Below are 20,746 nucleotides of genomic sequence, written 5' to 3' on the forward strand. Positions count from 1 at the left end.
ACTGGGTGTGACATGCTGGTATGCAGTGCCATGGGGATCCTGGACAACAAGCAGCTCTCAGAGCCACTGAGCACTTCACTGAGGGAGTGCTTTGGGATAACTGCCTCTGTACTAGTCTTAAGAATGATAAAAATCTGAGAGGGGACAAAAAAAGGAAATACAAATTATTCAGTGTGCTATATGCCCCTGGAAACAGAGGGGCAGGCTCTGCTCTCTGGGGACAGCGACAGGACCCGAGGGAACAGCATGGAGCTGGGACAGGTTCTGCACCCAGAGGGTGGTTGGGCACTGGGACAGGCTCCCCGGGGCACTGGTCACATCACTGAGCCTGCAGGAGTTCAAGAAGTGTTTGGACAGTGCTCTCAGACATAGGGTCTGATTTTTGGGTGCTCCTGTGTGGAGCCTGGAGTTAGACTCAATGATCCTTGTGGGTCCCTTCCAACTTGGGATATTCTGTGATTCATCCAATATTCAGGAGCTGGAAATGTGATAGAGGAAGTTCAATCCATTTGATTTTGATACTAACTACCACACACAAATAATATAAATTTCCCCGGGCAAAGAAAACACCAGGAAAAGAAATTCACTTTACTCTTTTTAATCAGTAAGCACAGAAACAGGCGACTGGAATCCAAACCCCAATAGGAACCACCGCCTCTGTGACGACCAGGGCAAGGATCCCACGAACCCCAGGCATCCTCCGCCCTTCCCGACCACCGCCACTAACTTCGAGCAACCCCGGCGGTGCCCCGTTGCACCGCCCCCGCCTCTCACAGCACCCCCCCCGCCGCCCATGACGGCCGTTCCGCTCCGCACGTCCCCGCCCCGCGCATACGCAGCACCCCCCACCCACGTTGCCTTGCCCTTTCCCCGCCTGGCACCGCCCCGCCCACTCTGGCCTCAGCCGCTTCCGGCGGGCTGCGCACGGCGCATGCGCAGTGGCGCTGCCCAGCTGCTTCCTGCGCTGCCGCGGTGGGGGCGGCCGGCGGGGGTCGGGGGCCGGGCCTGGCGGGAGTGCGGCGGGTCCGGCGTCGGTGGGAGGGGAGGGGTGAAAAAAAAATAAATAAATAAACCCCGCTGCCCGCCCCGGGTGCGTATAGCAGCCCGGGACAACGTGGGTGAGGGTTGGGGCTGAGGTGGGCAACAGGGTGTGGGGCTGCGGCCTGGGTGTTGGGGCCGTGTGGGGCGTGAGGTGCCTGAGGGGCCTGAGGGGGCCCTGAGGTGCCTGAGGGGGCCGTGTGGTGCCTGCAGGGGGTAAAAGCCTCGTCCAGCCTAACTGGGGTTTTGTACCGAAGGGTCGTGCTGAGAACCGGTGCCCGTTCACCATCGGAGGAGTCCTTCATGGCAGTGTAATGTCATCGCCGCTTGGAAAGCTGTCTCTTGGCACGAGGTAAGGTGCCAAGGAGGTGCAGCTTGCTGGATGGACCAGCGAGCAGTTTTCTGTATGCCACTAAGTGGTTTTAGCAGGAGGTACAGCTTTCTGCTTATTGGGAGGACTAGCGAGCAGTTTGCTATGTGCCACAAAGTGATTTTGACAGCTGTCACATCCTGAAGGTCTTTTCCAACCTTAATGATTCTATGATTCCTCAAAATGAATGTAAACGGACCTTTTAGGAAGATCGTGTTAAAATTAAATAGTTGGGATGACGCTACTGAATGTCCTCAGCACTCGGTATCACAACAGGATTACGTAATTATAATGTTTGTCCGTCTTTACTGGAGCAATGAATAAGCTGTACCTACTTTAAACAACTCTGAGATTTCAGTCTAACTTGTTGCTGGTTTGGGGTTTCCATTGTTTGGTTTCTGTTTGTTTTTTTTTTTTTCAGGTAACAAACACCATGATATGGGACTTATTTATTGAAATATATTTTCTGGAATGAAGTAGACAAGCAACGTAGGAAAGGTGTAATTATTTATAAGTAATGACAGTTCATTTGTCTTTAGATACATATTTGTTCTTTGTGATTAACCCAAAAAGTCTTTGGTGGAAGCAAAGAAACAAATACCTGTGTTTGTATAGACCTAAAGTCTTCTGGAGAATAAATCATGGCGTTCATCTTAGAGTTTTCCATACAAGCGAGCCTCAGTGTAAATGGGCCAGAAGCAGGACATTTTGGTATAACAAACACATTTACAGCCATGACTTCTTGTACTACAGAGTTTCTAAACTGTTGACTTCTTCTTCCAAAGGACTCACAAAAGTGAACAGTCGCATGTCACGAATTAAGAATACTATAGAGTCTGTTTCAAAGGCAGTGTCTGGCACTCACAGTGAACTGGTGTCGCGGATAGCTTGGTTAAAGTCACACTCAGGTACTCTAGGAAAAACAACTAAAAGTAATGCAGATGAAAATAACCTCAGTGCCAGTCTGGAAAATGGTAAACAAGTTACAGATGCCAGAACTCAGGAGGATTGCAACAGAGGCCTAGCTGCCAGGAAATCCACTGATGCAAACGAAAGCTTGGAGTCTCTGTTAAAAAACTCAAGCGGCGCTAATCAAGATACTTCAGAAGATTCAGCCTCTAAAACCCACCTTTTTCACATAAGCTACCTATCTACAAATTTTGGAGAGACTTACAACTTTGTAGCTGACCATATCAACTGGTACTTCAGTAATAATTCCGTAATGGATCAAGAGAAAAAGAGGAATGCTTTGTTACAGGACTCTAAAAGTGAAGTGACAAATAAGCTTGATTCATCAGGAAATACTGTAATTACTGAAGAAAAGACAGTGACTTCAGCAGCGCCTTTAGCTCCTGAAACAGAGACTCAGGATGCTGAAAAGACAAGTACTGCTCTTCCAGTTTCCACTAAGAAAAGTATTGCAAACTTTCTTTCCTATCCCAGTAACAGTGTACAAGCTTTTGTAGACAGTTACATTGGTGGGTTGGTGCCCAAGTTAAGGTCGGAAACAAAAGTTGCTGCACCAGAAAAGAGTAAACAGATAGAGCAAGAAGGGTCTGAGAAGGATGAGGAAGACAAACCAAAAGAGAGTAAGACTGCAGAAGACAGGGAAAAGCATCTGTCCATTCAGAGAGAAAAGGCAAGTCTTTGTTTACTGTTTTTACATATTTCATTTCTATGCATATGTATGTTTTATGTAAGAATGTGTCTGTACAGATGTGTATATTTACATGTGTATATATAGAGTTCATATTTATATACATTGTAGCTGTAGCTGTTTTTTGGTTGTAGTGACAGTAACATCATACTCTTTTGTGGTCCAATCATTTCGGAGTTGCCCTGAAAATTCTCCCAGTTAGAAATCTTGACACCAGTTTGTTTGGTGTCTGATTGCTCTAAGAATTCTTTATTTGTTTCCTGGTAAACAAGGCCTGCTTCTGTTTAAGAAATCCTTGTACAACATGCTGTCCAGGACTTCTGTGAAATCTTAAAATAACCTTTTGGAATTAGTCTTGACAAATTGTATACATATCTTAGAGTAGCTTTATGTTCTTTGTATAACTCTTATCTGTTTTAGATCATTGCACGAGTGAGTATTGATAACAGAACTCGAGCTTTAGTTCAAGCCCTACGAAGATCCTCTAATCGAAGAATCTGTATCAGCAGGGTTGAAGAACTGACTTATCATCTTCTGGAATTTCCAGAGAGCAGAGGAGTTGCAATTAAGGTGCAGATAATCTTTATGCTTAGATGAGCAATAAATATCTGACAGAGGTATCCTTATAAAATGACATAAAACTTCTGTGCTTTTGTGGGCTAGGCATATTTTCTTCTTGTAAAGATTATGGTGTGAATATCTTTTAGCTTTTCCGTTCAGATTCATTATGCAAGCTATCAGTAGTCTAGCCTGAGGCTGTTAAGATTGCTATGTTTAATTTAGAAGCATGCAGCATTGTCATGTGGGTAGATAATATAGCTTATTCTAGTGGTAGATGAAGGTCGTACACTGTGTTCTCTTTCGCAATTGACCAGACGGGAATGTACTGTACTGTTGATCTACATATGTGTAACAGTTTTGATGCTTCTTTGCATGCTCCCTTTAAAGAAAGGACAGGAGTGGAGTGTAGAAATCAAAGAAGTTTACGTAATCTAGTTCTGCACGTTCTCTTTCCTGCATGCAGTGAGGACAGGAGGTGGGTGGTAGGCTGTTCTAGCCCAATCAGGTGTTTGTCAGTTCCATGTGGTTTTCCACAAGATGTGACAAATGGGTGACAGGGATTGTAAAATTGCTGGATGGATTTCAGGTCAGGCGAATTACCCTGGCTGGGCACTGGTCAGACGTGCACATGAATAGTTATGAAGTATTTTGTTATGAGAGAGTGCACTCACTACTCCCATCTTGATTATAATATTTTATATCTTTGTGATAATAATTCCAAATTTAGCAATCAGTCAGTGTGAAGAATTTTAAGTTTTGTTTTGATATTAATATACTTTGAAGGCACTTTCTACTTTGAAACGGTGTGATATTTATTCATTCAAATCTGTGCTTTTAGCTGTAGTTCACGGGCTCAGTACTTGAGTTTCTATTTGGGAAATGTGACATTAATGTCCACAAAACTAAACTGTTGGCTAAATAATTAAAAACCTAAAATATCAGTAAACTTAGCTTTTATAGTTATTAGAAGGATTTTAATTTCAGCTTGATTTGTTGAGTTGAGAGAGCTGGTTATTTTTAACAAAAAGGGGTGTACAACATCATACTGGAGTCGTTTCTTCCCCTTGTTAGATATAGAGATGGGTAAATACAGGCTTAAAGAAGTTTTCCTGTAACTCATATACTACTTTAATTCTAAAATGTGAAACTAGTGAATATGAGTGTGAATTCTTTTGGTATAAGCATTTTGATAAATACAAAGATCTTTTATCATAACTATAGGAAAAAGTAATCCCCTGCCTACTGCGACTGAGACAAGCAAATGACGAAAGTCTTCAGGCTGCTGTTAGAGAGACTTTAGCAATAATTGGATATACAGATCCTGTGAAAGGCTGGGGAATTCGAGTCCTTGCTATTGACGGAGGAGGAACAAGGTAAAACTTTTTTTAATAGATGCTTGTATATCTCTTCATAGTGTAACTGTAAATAGAATTTCAGTTTCTCTTTGATAATTTTGTGCCTAAACATGCAAAGTCCGATTTACAGTTCTGTTGCATTTGACTATTCAAGTCATGGGTACTTACTTCTGTATTCATTTGTACTTAAATTCCCGTGGATTAATAGTCCTGGGACTCTGAAATTACTTTTAAAGTTGGCTACGCATGTAAGTGCTTCTTGGATTGATCCTTTCTTCTTTTGGAAATGAGTAAATTAAACGGTCATTTCAGTTAGTCTCCTCATCTCTGTAATTCAGAATTGGCAGGAATTGCTGGTAGTATTGTTGTACTTCAATGTTTACGTCAGCTTAATAAGACAAAACCTGGTCTTGTACCCTTCTGGAGGATGATCTACCTTAGCAGGACTAGTCTCATGAAAGAATGAATAGGGTAATGGTGAAAACCCTTCTCGCAGTGCTTTTGGTTTATATTTTTTTACCTACTACCAACACCTGCTTTTGTTTAATGGATGTACCACATGTCCTCAGTTACCTGTGCTCTCGTTTTGCATGAATTTATTCACCTATCACAATTTGTAAAGAATAGCAGCGAAAGCATGTGCAGTGTTTAAAATCTGACATTTATTGAAAGCTATGTTTTCAGGCACATTTGAAGAAATTTTCTTTTCAAATATTTACTGGTTCATAAATTTTTGTTGATAGAGAGTGGAGTATGAAGTCATAGCAGAAATAGTTGCACCAACTTTTTGTTTCTCCATATTTGCATCAAAATCAGTTGCATTCAATAATGAGTAAGCATATGGCAAAATTTCAGCTTGGATGGTTCTGAAAGTTCATCATGGACCACAAAGTAGGAAGAAAGATGGTTCACAGATAACAGCATGCTATCAAGGATGTTTTCTGTCACATACTTTCACTTACAAGTGCAGGCTCACATGAGCTGTAAAACTAAATCTCAACACTGAGCAAATAAGTAAATGCAGTTGATTATAATTATGCTTGTGGCAGAAGTATAGTGCATGTTTGCGTGTTTACTTTTTAATAAAAATGTGAACGCTTGCTTATATATATTGATAAAATTCTAATTTTTCTGTTAGATTTCTAGGTCAGTGATATTATAAGGACTTTTATTTTCAATTTGCCTTCTTCATGCTGGCATCCTGCCAGCAAATAATTATGAAATAGAGTTGCCTTCAACCATTATACGATTTTCTTGTTAAGTGTAATTATTTTCTGTAAACCTGGTGTTTGCACTAGATAGCAGTATCTTAAACATATGGGGCTAGTACGTTAATACAATGTATGATTATCATAATATTTAAAATCTAAGTGCTTATGGAAAAATATACAAGTTTAAACTTGTTTTAAGGGAAATAATTTGTAGCAAGGAGGGGCTGATCTCAGCAGGATGTGTTGGCAAGGTGGTGCTTGGTTTGATGCAGCTTTAGCCATAGGCAGTTCTTTAGCATAGGACTGGAAAGTATTGATACCAATACTTTTTCATTCCCTGAAATATTCAGGCTTCTTGTTATTGCACTTATCAGTTCTAATTAATCAAAGGCATGCTTAATTAAATCTATATAAGATAAAACTGCCATAATATGTGTGTGTTTTTTTGTGTGTTTCAGGGGCTTAGTTGCACTTCAGACACTACGGAAACTAGAAGAACTTACTGGAAAGCCAGTTCATCATCTTTTTGACTACATCTGTGGTGTAAGCACAGGTAACTGTCAGTCCACAAGTTGGCATTTTGCTATGAATATAGCAAGAACATCTGAAGATAGATGTAGTTTTTGCAGAATTTGCCAGGTTTCTGACGTTGAGTGTAAGCTGGGAAAGTACAGGTGTAATTTTAAAGTTGTTTTTTTTTCTTTTGAGTAAAAACGTTGGGTGATTCATGACATGCTTGTTGCTTTTGATTAAAACTTCAAACTGATTTGTCATTTTTTTTTTAGTGAATATGAAACCTCGATTTTTTGCACAGGGTTACAAATATCTTAAGATGTTTATGGGATTTACAGAAAAATAAGGTGACATTCCTCATAGATTAATACTGAGTCAATAATTTTTCCTGTCTTTATTAATGACCTGGACAATGGCACAGACTACATTTGTACTAAGACCATGGATGATACCATATTAAGGTCAATACAGCGATGGATGCTGCTCAGATCAGCCTTTATAGGCTGGAGAAATGGTTTAACAGGAACTGCCTGAGGTTCAGCAAAGGCAAGCACAGAGTCATCCATCTGGGGTGGAATAACCTCATCTAATATACGTGGTGTGTGCTGACTGGCTAGAAAACAGCTCAGCAATAAAAGACCTGGTCCTGTTGGAACAGGTTGAACATGAATCATCAGTGTGCCCTTGTAGCGCAAAAAAAAAAAAAAAAAGCTGATCGCATACTGGCTTGTAATGTACCTAGCAGATCAAAGGTCTCTGGCCCCTTTATGTTTAGTTTTGGCTCTTGACTTGGCAGACGTTGACACCCTGGTTGAGTCTGACAGGGTCACCTAGATGGTTAGGGGTACGGAGGACATAACGTGTGAGGAGAGGCTGGAAGAACTGGGTTTGTTCAGCCTTAAGAGAAGGCTAAGGGAGGCCTTATTGCTGTTTCAACTGAAGTGAAAATAGAGAGAAGCTAGGCTATTCTTGAAGGTGCACAGTGGTAGGAGAAAAGCCAGCAGGCACAAGCTGCAGTACAGGAGATGATTATTAGGTACCCGGAATTGCATTTTCCTTGCAAGGATGGTCAGACACTGGGAAGAGTTGCCTGAACAGACTGGAATGTGCATCCTTGGAGACACTCAAAACTTGGATGAACAAGTCCTGAGCAACCTGTTCTAACTGAAACTCCTGTTTGACCAGGAGTTTGGACTGGGCAATCTCTAGAGGTCCCTCCCAGCCTTAATTACTCTGTGACTCAATGATAAGTCGCTTCTCCTTCGGAAGTTGGAAACTGTAAACATAAGCTTATTTTAGAAAGACTATCATTGCTTTTTAGATGTTATGCTAGACCGGTGGCGGCATATTACTGTTTTAAAACATGAGGTATGCTGAAGTTCAGTTGCTCAGTTTCCTTTTGAAACCCAAATTCTCTTTTTCAGTATACTTATTCTCCAGTACAATTCAGTTCTGAAATGTATTAAATGCAGATCACTGTGGCTAAATACATTGTCCGTGTTTCCAAAGATGTGCTTAGTAGGTTCAAAATAGTAGAGAAGGGGTTGAATGTTTAGGTCTACTAGATGGAATTTGTTTGCAGACACGCTGTCATTGCCTGGTTTACTTTTTTTGATAGTCTCTGAAAAAATCCTTGATAAATTTATTTAGCAGTGAAGGGTTGTTTCTTTTGGAAGGTATTAAAAAAAAGTTCCGTTAGTGAAACTGTCATCTTCAATCATGATAAAGATGTTTTATCTTTGCTAGAGAAGCCTGCTGTTCTTACTCAATTCAATTCCACTACTCTGATTAGAACTAACTTTATTCTTAATCCTTCTCACCAGATATTGGGGTTTGTAACTGCTAATATTTAACTCTTTCTGCTAAGCTTTGTTTCCTCAAGCAAGTTTTTGTCTGCACCAGTCCAACATGCAATGGGTGACAGCACCTGGCTGGGAGAGGTTGTGTGCGTTTGTTGGCATGTGCTAGCTGTGTACGTTACCACTGCAGTTTGTGTTGACAGTACATGTACCAATTGGATTTGCAGAAGCTTGCAGCTGGATGAATGGTGGTTTACAAAAGTGCTGTATTAAGTGATAAGAGCTATACCCCTTGTGCACTACAGTTCTTTTTTTTTTCTGCTGTGCTATTCACGTCTCTTACAATCCTTCAGCTGTTTTGCCTTTGAGGTTAAGAAATCAGTCTGCTGTGACTTCAACATCAGAGTCTGGCTTTGTAGTTAGCTTCTCTGTACTTCTCTACGCTGTTGGTCATGGGGCGTAAATGTGGCAGCCACACAGGAAGATCGCTGTAATGATGCTGTAATGAGCCCTGCATACTTAGCTCACTTACCTACTGCTGAGCACAATACCTGGGTATGGAAGCACCAGAAAATCCGCAAGCCCATGAAACAGCGATAGCCACTGAATGTTGTTTTATGGAGGAAAAGTTAATGTAAAGCCTGTGCAATATAGAATTCACAAGAACAACATGGGGCTGGTTCCCCTACGCATTCTCCCAGCCTTTCGTGATTTGCAGGTTAGGAGCGTCCTGGAACAAAGTTGGCATCTCTCTGTATTAAAGTCTCTTTTTTTCCTCATATTTTCTTTCCAGTTTTGAAATGCTTTTTGAACACCTTTCTGACAGAAATCTAGTTTCAGGAAAACTCATAAATAAGTCAAGTCATGGTATTATAGAGCTGACATTGACCTGAGGCTATCTCATTTCCCAAGGGATGGATCAACTAAGTATGTTTCACTGCCGACAGTTGTCAAGATTTTGAATCATAACAGATGTCTTCAGAAAACTTGTGCTCTGCTGTCTTTAGACAACAAAACTTCCAAATGTAATGTCAATCTACTGTTGCAGTTCATACGTTTCCTCTTGTCCCGACTCCCCAGGGAAATTGTTTTTCTTTCTCTTCGCATTAGCCTCTTACGCATATGAAGGGTTTTGCTATACTCAGTTTATTCAGGCTTTCCTTGTCGACAGATTTCCTTGATGTGTGGTTTTTTTTTTTGTGGATTTTTTTCAGTTTCTCCACTTTTTTTTGAACACCATGCAGGTCAATATATAGCATTTCAGTTGAACTCTTACTAGTGCTGAATAAGGAAGAAATACTTTTTCTTTCAGGTTATATTCTTATCTATCTAGTGTCTTATTAGCGACCTGTTACCCACGTCCTTCAAGATATGCTCCGTAGCCTCCCAGGTTTTTTTTTGTTTTGTTTTTTTCTCCCCTGAAGTGTTGGCAGTCAAGACTGAGAGTGCGAGCTGCTCTTTCGCTAGGCTATCAGGTAGGGCCTGGACTCTATCTTTGATTTTAAGCTTACTCTCCTGTGAGTGTCTTGTTACCATGCAGCAGGTTTTGGCAAAGCCCTTTATCATGCAACTTGACTCACTTGTGTGCTGACACAGAGTGAGGGTTTTGGTGCTGTTTCTCTGGTGGTGGTGAGGAAAATGAGCTTGTATTTGGCATGAAATTTGCCCTTCAGTTTGAAACTATTCATGAAAATAGTGAATACATGATATTGTAGAATTGGTGCTGGAGAGTAAAGAAGAAAATAAAGTAGCAGAGGATTTGCGTGATTTAGGACAACTTTCTTTGCTGATAGATGTTTGGTCTGAGTTGAATATTGAGATATGGCAGTCCAGTAAGTTTCTCTTGACACAACTTCAATGTGACAAGTAGCCCCAGGTTAAATTAAGGATGTGTGCTATGCTTTAATAAATTGAGACTGTCAATACATTGACACTGCTATCATGATGATGGGGTCTGTGAGAAGGGAAGAAGCTTGGAAGTTGTGCTTCCTTTAAAGCCATCTATGGCTTTGTGTAGTTCTTTCTGCATGTGTGTTTTATTCTTAATTCATTTCAAGAACTTATTCCTTTTGAAATTAAGTTTACTCAAATGTATTGCATTCATTTCCAAATTTGAAAGAACTTAGTCCTATTTATTCTTGATGCTTCGGTTATATCTCAGCGTTGCACAATTAGATTCAGAGGTTGTATATGCCCCTTTCAGTTTAACATACCTAAGAATTTTAGCAATGTATTGATTGTAAATTTCAAAAGTCTTTTTAATGGTATTCTGCAGTCCTCCTTTTTGGAAACTGTTTTGTTCCTACAAGGGTAGGTCATGCCGTTTTTAGGCACACACTAGATGGCAGTATATATGAATAGAAAAGTTCTTTTGGAAGGGACCTTCAGAGATCCAGTCCTACTGCCTGAAAACTTCAGAGCTAACCAAAAGTTAAAGCCTAGTATTGAGGGCATTCTCCAAATGTCTCGAACACTGACAGGCTTAGGGCAGCAACCACCTCTCTAGGAAGCCCATTCCAGTGTTTGACCACCCTCATGGTAAGAAATTTTTCCTAATACCTAGCCTGAACCTCCTCTGGCGCAGCTTTGTGCCATTCCTGCACATCCCATTGTTGGTTACGAGGGCAAAAAGACCGACACCTGCCTCTGCGCTTCCTCTCCTCAGGAAGTTGTAGGGCAACGAGGTTGCCTCTGAGCCTCTAGATTAGACAACCCAAGTGTTTTCAGCCTCTCCTCACAGGACATGCCTTGCAGCCCTTTTACCAGCTTTGGTGCTCTCATCTGGATACTTTCAAGACCCTTAACATACTTTTTACATTGTGGAGACTAGAACTGCATGCAATCTTCAGGGTGGGGCCACGTTAATGCTACTTTTAAGGGAGAATCACCTCATGGACTGGGTGGCTATGCTGTGTTTAAAGCATCCTAAAACGCGATTTACCCACTTGGCTGCTAGGACACACTGCTGGCTCATGTTGAGCGTGCTGTCGACCAGCACCCCCAGATCCCTTTCTGCTGAGCTGCTCACCAGCCGCTCGTCTCCCAGCCTGTGCCTGTGTCTGGCATTGCTCTGTCCCAGCTGCAGAACCCAGCATTTTCCTTTGTTGAACTTCATGCTGTTGATGATTGTCCAGTGCTCCTATCTATCTAGATCCCTCTGCAAGGCCTCTCTGAGTGAGTGACTGTAAATGGTTGCCACCAAATGTATTTGAGAACAGTCAAAATTCCTGCTGTCTTACAGAATTTTCCTAGAATTTTTCTTCAGTCAATCAAGGAGTTTCAAGATAGCAAGCAATGCTCCAAATATTTTAAATACTACAGCATAGATTATTCTTACTCGTTTCTCTTTCCAAATAAAGCAGTGGAATTAATTTGCTATCAGCCATGTGTGTTTTTGCAAGGATGAAATCTGCAAAACAAAATAATGCTATTTATCAACTTCCCAAAAATCTCTTTATGAAAGTAGATGCGTCCTGTCTCCTATATGTCCTTCTAAAGCACGGTTTATGATATTTGAACAGTAATTTAGTGATATAAATGTCAATTGATCTTCCCTTTTCAAGATAGATATTCTGCTAACCTATGAACTGTGTTAATGGTAATCCATCATAGTAATCTTACTCCATGTTATATTCAACATTTCAAAATATTTCTTTTCAGGAGCTATATTAGCTTTTATGTTGGGGTTGTTCCATATTCCTCTGGATGATTGTGAAGAACTGTATCGCAAGTTAGGATCAGACGTTTTTAAGCAGAATGTAATTGTTGGAACGGTCAAAATGGGTTGGAGCCATGCCTTTTATGACAGCGATATCTGGGAAAAAATGCTCAAGTAAGTAAAAATAAATTATTTTTAACCTGATTTTTTTAATGCAAGTCTGAGAGCCTTCATTTTTGTTATTGTTTCCATGGTAAGCGAATCCTTAAAACAAAGAAAAAGGATTAGCCTGTATTCTCATTCTTTTGAAATATCTGTTTTCGTATTTACCAAAACATTTAAGCCTTTAATGTAATGGTTTCTGCTTCTGGGGAATAAAGTAAGCTTTAGTGCACTGATTTCTGATTATATTCCTGTCTGTTTGCCGACTCTGCTTGATCTGACTCATTACAGATCTGCTACAGATTTTACTAGCCACCTGCTGTGCCTTTTTATTTTTTAAGGAGACATAGCAAGAAATTAAATAATACGCTGTAGTAGGGATTTTTAATTTTAGCTGCTCTATTGAGGTTTTTGGCCCACTTCCCCTTCCTTTGAAAAGTGAAAAGAGCTGTAAGGATTGCAATGAAAAAAATATCCAATTTGTTAGAGTTAGCAATGAAAAGATATTTGTTCAGAGATATGTATACAGGTGTGTTAATGTATATATGGGGGAAAAAATCACTGGAAGAAATTGGCTAATGTTTATTACAAATTCTAAGATTTTCATTCACTGGTATTCACGTTGATAGTTGTTGTGGTTTAACCCTGGCAGGCAGCTCAGCACCACACAGCCACTTGTTCAGTCTCCCCAGGAATGATGGGGGAGAGGTTCAGAAAGGTAAAAGTGCAAGAACTCATGGGTTGAGATAAAGACAGTTTCCTAGGTAAAGCAAAAGCTGCGCAAGAGAGCGAAGCAAAACAAGGAATTTATTTGCTGCTTCCCATCAGCAGGCAGGTGTTCAGCCACTTCCAGGAAAGCAGGGCTCGGCACACATAATGGTTTCTTGGAAAGACAAACACCATCACTCTGAATGTCCTCGTCTTCCTCCTTATTTACTCCAGCATTTATTGCTGAGCATGGTGCCACGTGGTATGGGACGTTCCTTTAGCCAGTTTGGGTCAGCTGTCCTGGTTCTGTCCCTTGTGAACCCCCAGCCTCCTCACTGGCAGTGCAGCACGAGAAGCTGCAAAGTCCTTGGCTCTGTATAAGCCCTGCTCTGCAACAATTAAAAACATTGGTGTGTTATCACCACTGTTTTCATCAAAAATCCAAAGCAGTGTTGTGTGAGCCTCTACAAAGAAAATTAACTCTATCCCTGCCAAAGCCATCACAATAGTTCAGTTGTTTGTAGTTTTTAGTGGAAGCTGACAGTGATCCTGAAAGAACAGAAACAACTTACTCTGAGAGCAAAATGTAAAATGGTTAAAAGCTTCTTTGGATAAGTAATAACAAGTTTTTTTGGAAATGTGGTAAATGCATTTTATGGGATTGAAAGCCTTTTTTCTGGACCCGTGCTGCCCGAGATTTAAACATCTTGCTGCTTTGTTGAAGTGAGGATAGGCTTCCAAGCACTTTACCTATGTGAATTTACAATTTTTTAGGAAAGTTAAATGTTAATGATACCAATATCATGTCTCTTTTCTTCTGAGATATCTCAAGTTCCTATTTTTCCCAGAAAAGAGGGAAGGCAAATAAATACCTCTTTTCATCCCCTGCCCAACTGAAAGACAGTCTTACAAAGACCAGGATTACCTTGTGTGGAAGTATTTTGTGTGCCTTTAATTAAAATCCTATTATTCTTTGTAGCTGCATATAACACGAGGGAGGTAAACTACTCTATTCATGGACAGTGGACAAAAGTGAGGCAATTATATTATTCATGCATTAAAAATAAAATTTAGTAATTAACAAATTACTCTTTTTTGACCCAATTCTGCAGTGTTGAAGGGAGATGCTATACCTACACAACACTTCACTGAAACAGTAGGATTTCATGCAGGTTTCCTCACAGCCTGGAACTAAGAAAGAAATTGAAAGGACATGTAGCATCTCTTTATGGAAATAAGAAGCTCACATCTAACTTTAAGTAATTGCATGGGAAAACTATTTTGTATTTTGTTTTAAATTTAAATCTTAACTATGCTGAGGGTATTTTTTTCCCTGTTTAAATGGTAGTTAGGTTTGTCAGCATTGCTTGAAATAGAGTACAAATTTCCAATATTCAGATATGCAGCGTACATTTAGCATTTGATGGGATTACTTCCAGGAGAAGTGTTCCTGCTGAAAATAATTCAGCTAGTGTTGCATTAGGCTAAGGCTAATATTGAATTCATTCATGGGGTATAGCATAAATTTCATTTCTGAAAATTACAGCTAATTTTGTTAAACTTCTTATTCAGTGTTATAGGGAATTGTTTGTCTCAGATATTATTTTAACTTATTTTAACATTTCTTATTGACTCCGTGCATTACAATTTGAAGAATGGTTTTAATCAGTTATTTTTATTACTTTGTGAAGAAAATTATATTTACTGTATAATCTGTACATCAGTCTGTGTAATGTTGTATTGAATTGCATTTATAAGAAGAACTTGATGTATAGTTGCAGTTTTTCTGTTTTCTTTTGTCTGTTCACATCATACACTTTTTTTCTTTTCATACTATCTTGAGGGAAAACTGGAGAAATTTAGTGAGCAGCTAGGAGTTTTTTTTGAAAAGTTAACTAAAATCTAATACTGGAGAAAAAACTTGCTGACTTAAATGAAAGCCTCCTTGGAATTGTTATGGATGAGCACCCACTCAATAGGCTTTTATATCTTGACTCTAAGCAAATGGAAGTTGAAATAGATGCTGCTATGAGATTATTAACTAGTATGCTGATATCCTCCAGTGTCCTGCGCTATGCAGGAGGGCTACCTTCTAGTTAGTGATTAGAAAACTGAATATGAAAAAATTCCACCTGAAAAACGAATGCTAAATATATATTGAGTTATTATTATGGAGAACTAGATTACAACTTTCTTCTAAATCATGCAGAGTGGTGCATTTCTTTTCTTAGCTTTTATTTGCATAATGTAAAACGGTTCAGGAGAGTTACTTTCATTCTTGTAAAACTACCTAATGAGGTTATTGATTTTTGGATTCTTTAATGCTGTGAAGTACTTTGCTTTCCTCTCATAAAGTAGTTGAGTAATCCTGCTGATTTTTTGTTCAAGTATGTAGCAAAAAGTGAGTAACTGAATCAAGACTTCAGTCACTCTTCAGACTTACTTCCAACAGCCTAGTAGGTATGAAGTACTGGTTAACTGAAATTAACTTCATTAACTCTTGAAGTTAATTTGCGGAATTCTGATTAGTAAAGTGAAATCCAAGCATTGTTTTTTCTAAATACAAAATTCTTATAGAAGTTGGGGTTTATAAAAATGTATGTCTTTTGTTCATGCTAAACTTATGGGGCGCTTTCCATTATTTACATTTATTTGTAGAGAAAAAATGGGCTCAAATCTTTTGATCGAAACTGCAAGAAATTCCAAATGTCCAAAGGTAAGTACAGTGTTCTGAGGTCAGTGTGAACTGTATGCTCCACAAGTACTTGTTAAGAGTTCAAGTAAGAGTATTATCACTAGAAGAATATTGGATAAACAGCAGGAGTATCGATAAGCTCTGCAAGCATCTGTATAAGATAGCCCATGCTTATAAAGAATAAAAATTAATTAGATATTTAGATTTCTTTAGCAATTTCTCATGGTTTTAGTTAACACTGTAAGACAGAGTATGTTTGTAAGCAGAGAGATACTTAAGTTAGCCTCTTGAAGTTGTGCAAAATTTGTTTTTGGATACAAGAAAATTCTAGTATTTGGAGATGAGATGGAGATCTGGTGATCGTGTCAAATGCGGTATCTGTTACTGTGTAGTAACAGGAAGGAGTCTCTTTTCAGTTTATCAGGATTACCAGGTTTTCTCCATTCACATTTGTAGGGCTTGAGTTCTGTACTCTTTCTGTATCATCTAAAGGGCACCATTTAGTTGGAGGGGTGTTATATTCAGCAGCAGCACAAGAGTGAAAGATGAGAAAGCATGGGTATTTTTGGTGAAGGATAGGGTGTGAAGAAAGAAGGGAAATATAATAGCACATATTTCAGAACAATCTGTAATTAACAGGTGTTTTGGTGTCATAGCAGTATATTCAATGCTTTACTGTTAAATGGAAGACATTCACATTTTTCTAAACATAGAAACATGTGCTTGACTGATTGCGTTCCTACTCCATGCCTAAAACAAGGACATGAAAAGGCTGGAGTGGTATGTTACTTTCTGAGGGATAAGCTATTCTATGTTGACTTGAAAGTTATCTGTGAACTGGGATCTTTGGCTTCCTTCCATGTTCTTCAGTAATAAAAAGTGAATATAAATAGAGTTGAAACTAGTTATTCACAGTAATCACTTTGTAGTGCTGGCACTCTTTACAGGGCCAGTAAAATCAAAATGCACAGTTGTGTGCTCTGTGCTGCTGTTAAATTCATGAAGAGATGGATTTTTCCAAAAGGTGCCTGGCATTTTACAAGTTGCGCTTTCGCTTCAAGAAGTGGGCTATATGGGTATTAAAAAAAAAAAAAAAATCAAGCATCAGTATAGAAAACTTATCAAAGTGTTTTTTTCTGTAGTGATGAGATCCAGGCTTTTCTTTTGACAAAACAGGAAACTTTTTTCTCCATCAAATGATATCATATAAATCATGCACACATTTTCCTTCTCATTTTCACCTAGAAGTTATACTTCTGTTTTTCCTTTTTATGAAGGTGAACTTGCTGTGTATTAAATGATTTACTTATGTAGCTGAAGAATGGAAATGAATAGAGCAATATCACAGCATCAGCTGCTACTGCTGTTGAGTAATGTTTCACACACAAAAAAATACTCTGTAAAACAGTACACAAAATAGAATTGAACACCCACTTGTCTGCTATAGAGTATTGTTCTAAACAGGGCCAGGCAGTCTGGTGCATCATCACAAAAAGGTCTTGCAAATTCTAATGCTCACCCATAATTATAGGTACTCCCACCTCATGCATTTAGATCTGTAAAATGTGCTGAATTTCGCAGTCATGCATTTTATGGAAATACAGTTGTGGCCTTTCACTTAAACTTATGTATGTGGCTTAATGATGTTTCCATGTCCTTACAAAAAAACCTTGAAAAAAAGTCTTTCAAAGATTTTTTCCCCCTTTGAAAGAGATTTTTCCTGCAATCCTTTAACGGAGGTTGCAATGTTAAGTAATTGTTTCCTAGGAGAAGGAAATTGATTGATGTTTCTTACATAAGTATTTCATATGTAAGTTACTGTTTGCTTGTTACTGTGTGAGAATTGTGCAGACCTACTTCTAGTGCACTTTTCACTTTCATTAGGATTGTTCTTTTAGAGCGCTTTGAATTACTTGGAGTTTGAAATAAAAATTCAACAAAATAAATATGCAGGTATTATTTTTTATGTGTATCTAGCAAACAAAGAGAATTGGCTTTGTTTTGTAGCGTTAGCATTAACTGCTATTTGTGAAGGTGAAGCTTTTTTAATGGCATATATGACACTAGCTTTTGTTTGAATATCAGTGGATAGATATTGGTGGAAACAAAATAGTGGAAACAATGTTAGATTTAAAAAAGCTTTCTCTTTAGGGAGGTTGTATTGTCTTGTTTCTTTAAGTTCTTAAAATTTATATAAGCGTTATAAAAAAAAAAGTTAATAAAATATGTACAAAGGATTCCAGAGACTCAGTAAATTTATAAATTGAATTTCATAGTTTGTGAAATTGTCATTATCGTACTATTATCTACTATAATTGTTTTGCTCCTTCTGACTCCTTAGGTAGCTGCAGTAAGCACCATTGTAAACAGAGGAACACCACTCAAAGCATTTGTTTTTAGAAACTACAATCATTTTCCTGGGGTTAAGTCTCATTATATTGGAGGCTGTCAATATAAACTCTGGCAGGCCATCAGAGCGTCATCTGCTGCACCAGGTTACTTCCAGGAATATGTCTTGGGCAATGATCTTCATCAGGTAAGTTGAAATCTCATCCTTTAGTAAATATTTTCCAGTGTTATTTCTGGAAAAGAAAGTTGTCTGAATTTCTGAATCAAAACTAAGCAAATACCTTCATAGCAGAAAGAAAATCTAGGGCAGGTTAGGAGTAAGAATGGAAACTTTTGATTTGTATAGCCCTTATAGAAGTAGAAGGGTATTGGCTTAAAAATCTTTGTGGTATTAACACAAACTTAAGTTCTTCTGCTGTTCCTTTCTTCTCTGCCTGGAAGGAAACTTTATACGGGTTGTAAATTGCCTCTGACTTCCTGCTTACAACTGGTATTTCATTGAGCATTATTTCACTAAACAGATGGTATGGCTTACTATCTAACGATACCGTAAGGTGTGAAAAATTCAAGTTGTGTGTTTCAGTGTTCCTTTTATTAGTGAATAACTTCTGTTTATGGGCTACTTTTAATTCCCTGTACTGATAGTTTATGAAGCTCTACACTAGTTCTGAGCTTAACAGCAAAAAGTAGGAGATGCTCTGGCAGTTGGATTAAAATCATAAGACAACTGCAAAAGAAATTCCCTAGAGGATAAAACAATGTCTCCTGAAAACGGTGAATGATTTCTTACTTTATTATAGCTCCCATTGGTGACCCTGAGTGGTGAAGAGCGAGGCAAATGAAGTTTACGTACTAGATTTTTTTAGTCTTTCTGTTCTTGTCCTCCAGTGCCCCTTGATTGTTCCATAACTCTGAGTTTAAAGGAATTGTTTTTACAATACATAACTTATTTAAAAATATTAGTGTTTATTTGAGAAAAGGTGTATTTCAGGTCTGTGGCAGAAAGGACTGTGATAGATGACTGAACCCCAGACCTTGAACAAAGACAGCGTAGGATTCTATCACTTAAATCTAAAGAAAACATCTATTACGTTCCTATCATACTAATTAATATGATGGCATTAGCATTAGCTAATTACTAATTAACTAATGGAAAGCAATACTAGCATATTTTCAGTAATAAGTGTACCTGTATCACATCCACAATTTTTCATGGTGTTCATTAAAAGACTTTGTAATCTCATTAACATAATAATGTGCATAAGTAGTACCAAAATTTAGCAGATAAATAAGGAATGTAAATAAAAATTTCATTATATTAACAGTCAATAAACAGAAGTGCTGATACAAAAGCAAATCAGGTAGAATTTAACCTGAAAAAAACAGCACATTTGGGAGAACAGTTCTCCGAAACTTGTCTGCAACTGTCCTCTTAAGAAAGTGAAAGCAAGTCTTGCATATTTTCTGCCTAGACTGATAAAGTAGGAGAGCTAAATCACCATATGAGAGGGTAAAAATACTTGAGGAAGGTGCAGGACATGGCTTTTAGACTCATAAGCAGCATGAGGCATATATTTAATAGTCATACATCATACTAAGGTTTGAGGGTATCCAACATGTCGTTTATGTACATATATTTTTTTATTCAGCGCTCAATTTCTTTTTGTTACATACATTGTTGCAGTTGCTGAGGCTTTGGAAAGGATAACAAGAAAGCTTATTGTAGACCTTAGTATGTTTCTTTTCATATAACATCTTTTTACTATGTAATGTAATTTCCTTAACTTATTCAGATTCGATGAGTTTATCTAGTTTTAAATGTTAATGAATGGAAACTGTTCATACGTTGGCAATTTTGTGTGTGCATTCCAAAAACATTGAATACTAATTAAACACCATGTTTGAAAACAGTAATTTCAAAAGTTAAGCTATATGTTGAATGAACCTCTAGAAGGAGATGGGGATAATTGCATTCAGCTCTGTAAAAAGTCTGTACAACTTGTGGGACAAGGGTTTGCATGGAGGGCAGGATAGTTCTACTGCATCAACCAGATTGAGAGCACTTCCATTTTCTTCATATTCTCTTTTTCCACTCTGTTTAGAGCCCCTTTCTTTCCTTTTTTCCCCCCCTTGTTTATGCTACATCTGGTTATCCCCAAAGCATTTTAATCAAATACGGCCTGAAATAAGCAAATAAGTTGTTTTATTCTTGTAAAGCTAAATAGGGAGTCTCACACAGATACTCTGTTTGAAACCCCGAAACATAGTTATCTTCCATCTGTCCAAGCAGAACTAGAAAGGGAGCTGCTAGAAAGGGAGTCTTTGGAGTTGTTCCAAGCTGCTCCTTAACTGCTGGAATGGGTCAGGGTTAAGCTATGTGAGGCACTTTTCTTCCTCTTCTCACCCTTTCGCCCCCTCTTCCCTTGAATTGAGAGCACATCAAAGTTTGTGTGTGCTTCTATATGAAGAATAACTAAATAGTATGTTGTTTAACTTTTACAGAGTGCTTAGACAATTACTTGTTTTAATATTGTTTTTGAATTGCCAGACTTGTGTGAAATGCAGTAAAGTGGATATTTGATACCACCTGTATTCACTTTATGTCCAATTTACTAGACCAGAGAACATGAAGTTATGATTAATGTTAGTAGAGGTCAGGTACAGTATTCT

At 38.5% G+C, this 20,746-nt stretch overlaps 1 protein-coding gene across 9 annotated transcripts in view; it reads left to right on the plus strand.

Moving 5' to 3' along the window:
- The first annotated feature begins 891 nt into the window (after positions 1 to 891).
- Positions 892 to 20,746, plus strand: part of PNPLA8 (patatin like phospholipase domain containing 8) — a 35,381-nt gene continuing 15,526 nt past the window's right edge. The window contains exons 1-10 of one of the 9 annotated variants that reach the window (XM_035544089.2): positions 892 to 972; positions 1,296 to 1,390; positions 1,830 to 1,906; positions 2,194 to 3,047; positions 3,486 to 3,635; positions 4,848 to 4,999; positions 6,651 to 6,745; positions 12,165 to 12,336; positions 15,691 to 15,748; positions 18,069 to 18,263. In XM_035544089.2, coding sequence (XP_035399982.1) covers positions 2,217 to 3,047; positions 3,486 to 3,635; positions 4,848 to 4,999; positions 6,651 to 6,745; positions 12,165 to 12,336; positions 15,691 to 15,748; positions 18,069 to 18,263 — 1,653 coding nt within the window. In that variant the 5' untranslated portion in view covers positions 892 to 972; positions 1,296 to 1,390; positions 1,830 to 1,906; positions 2,194 to 2,216. The other 8 variants (XM_035544083.2, XM_035544086.2, XM_035544085.2 and 5 more) reach the window with 8 other exon arrangements.

The sequence above is a fragment of the Cygnus atratus genome, chromosome 1 (assembly GCF_013377495.2).
Source record: "Cygnus atratus isolate AKBS03 ecotype Queensland, Australia chromosome 1, CAtr_DNAZoo_HiC_assembly, whole genome shotgun sequence".
Taxonomy (NCBI): domain Eukaryota; kingdom Metazoa; phylum Chordata; class Aves; order Anseriformes; family Anatidae; genus Cygnus; species Cygnus atratus.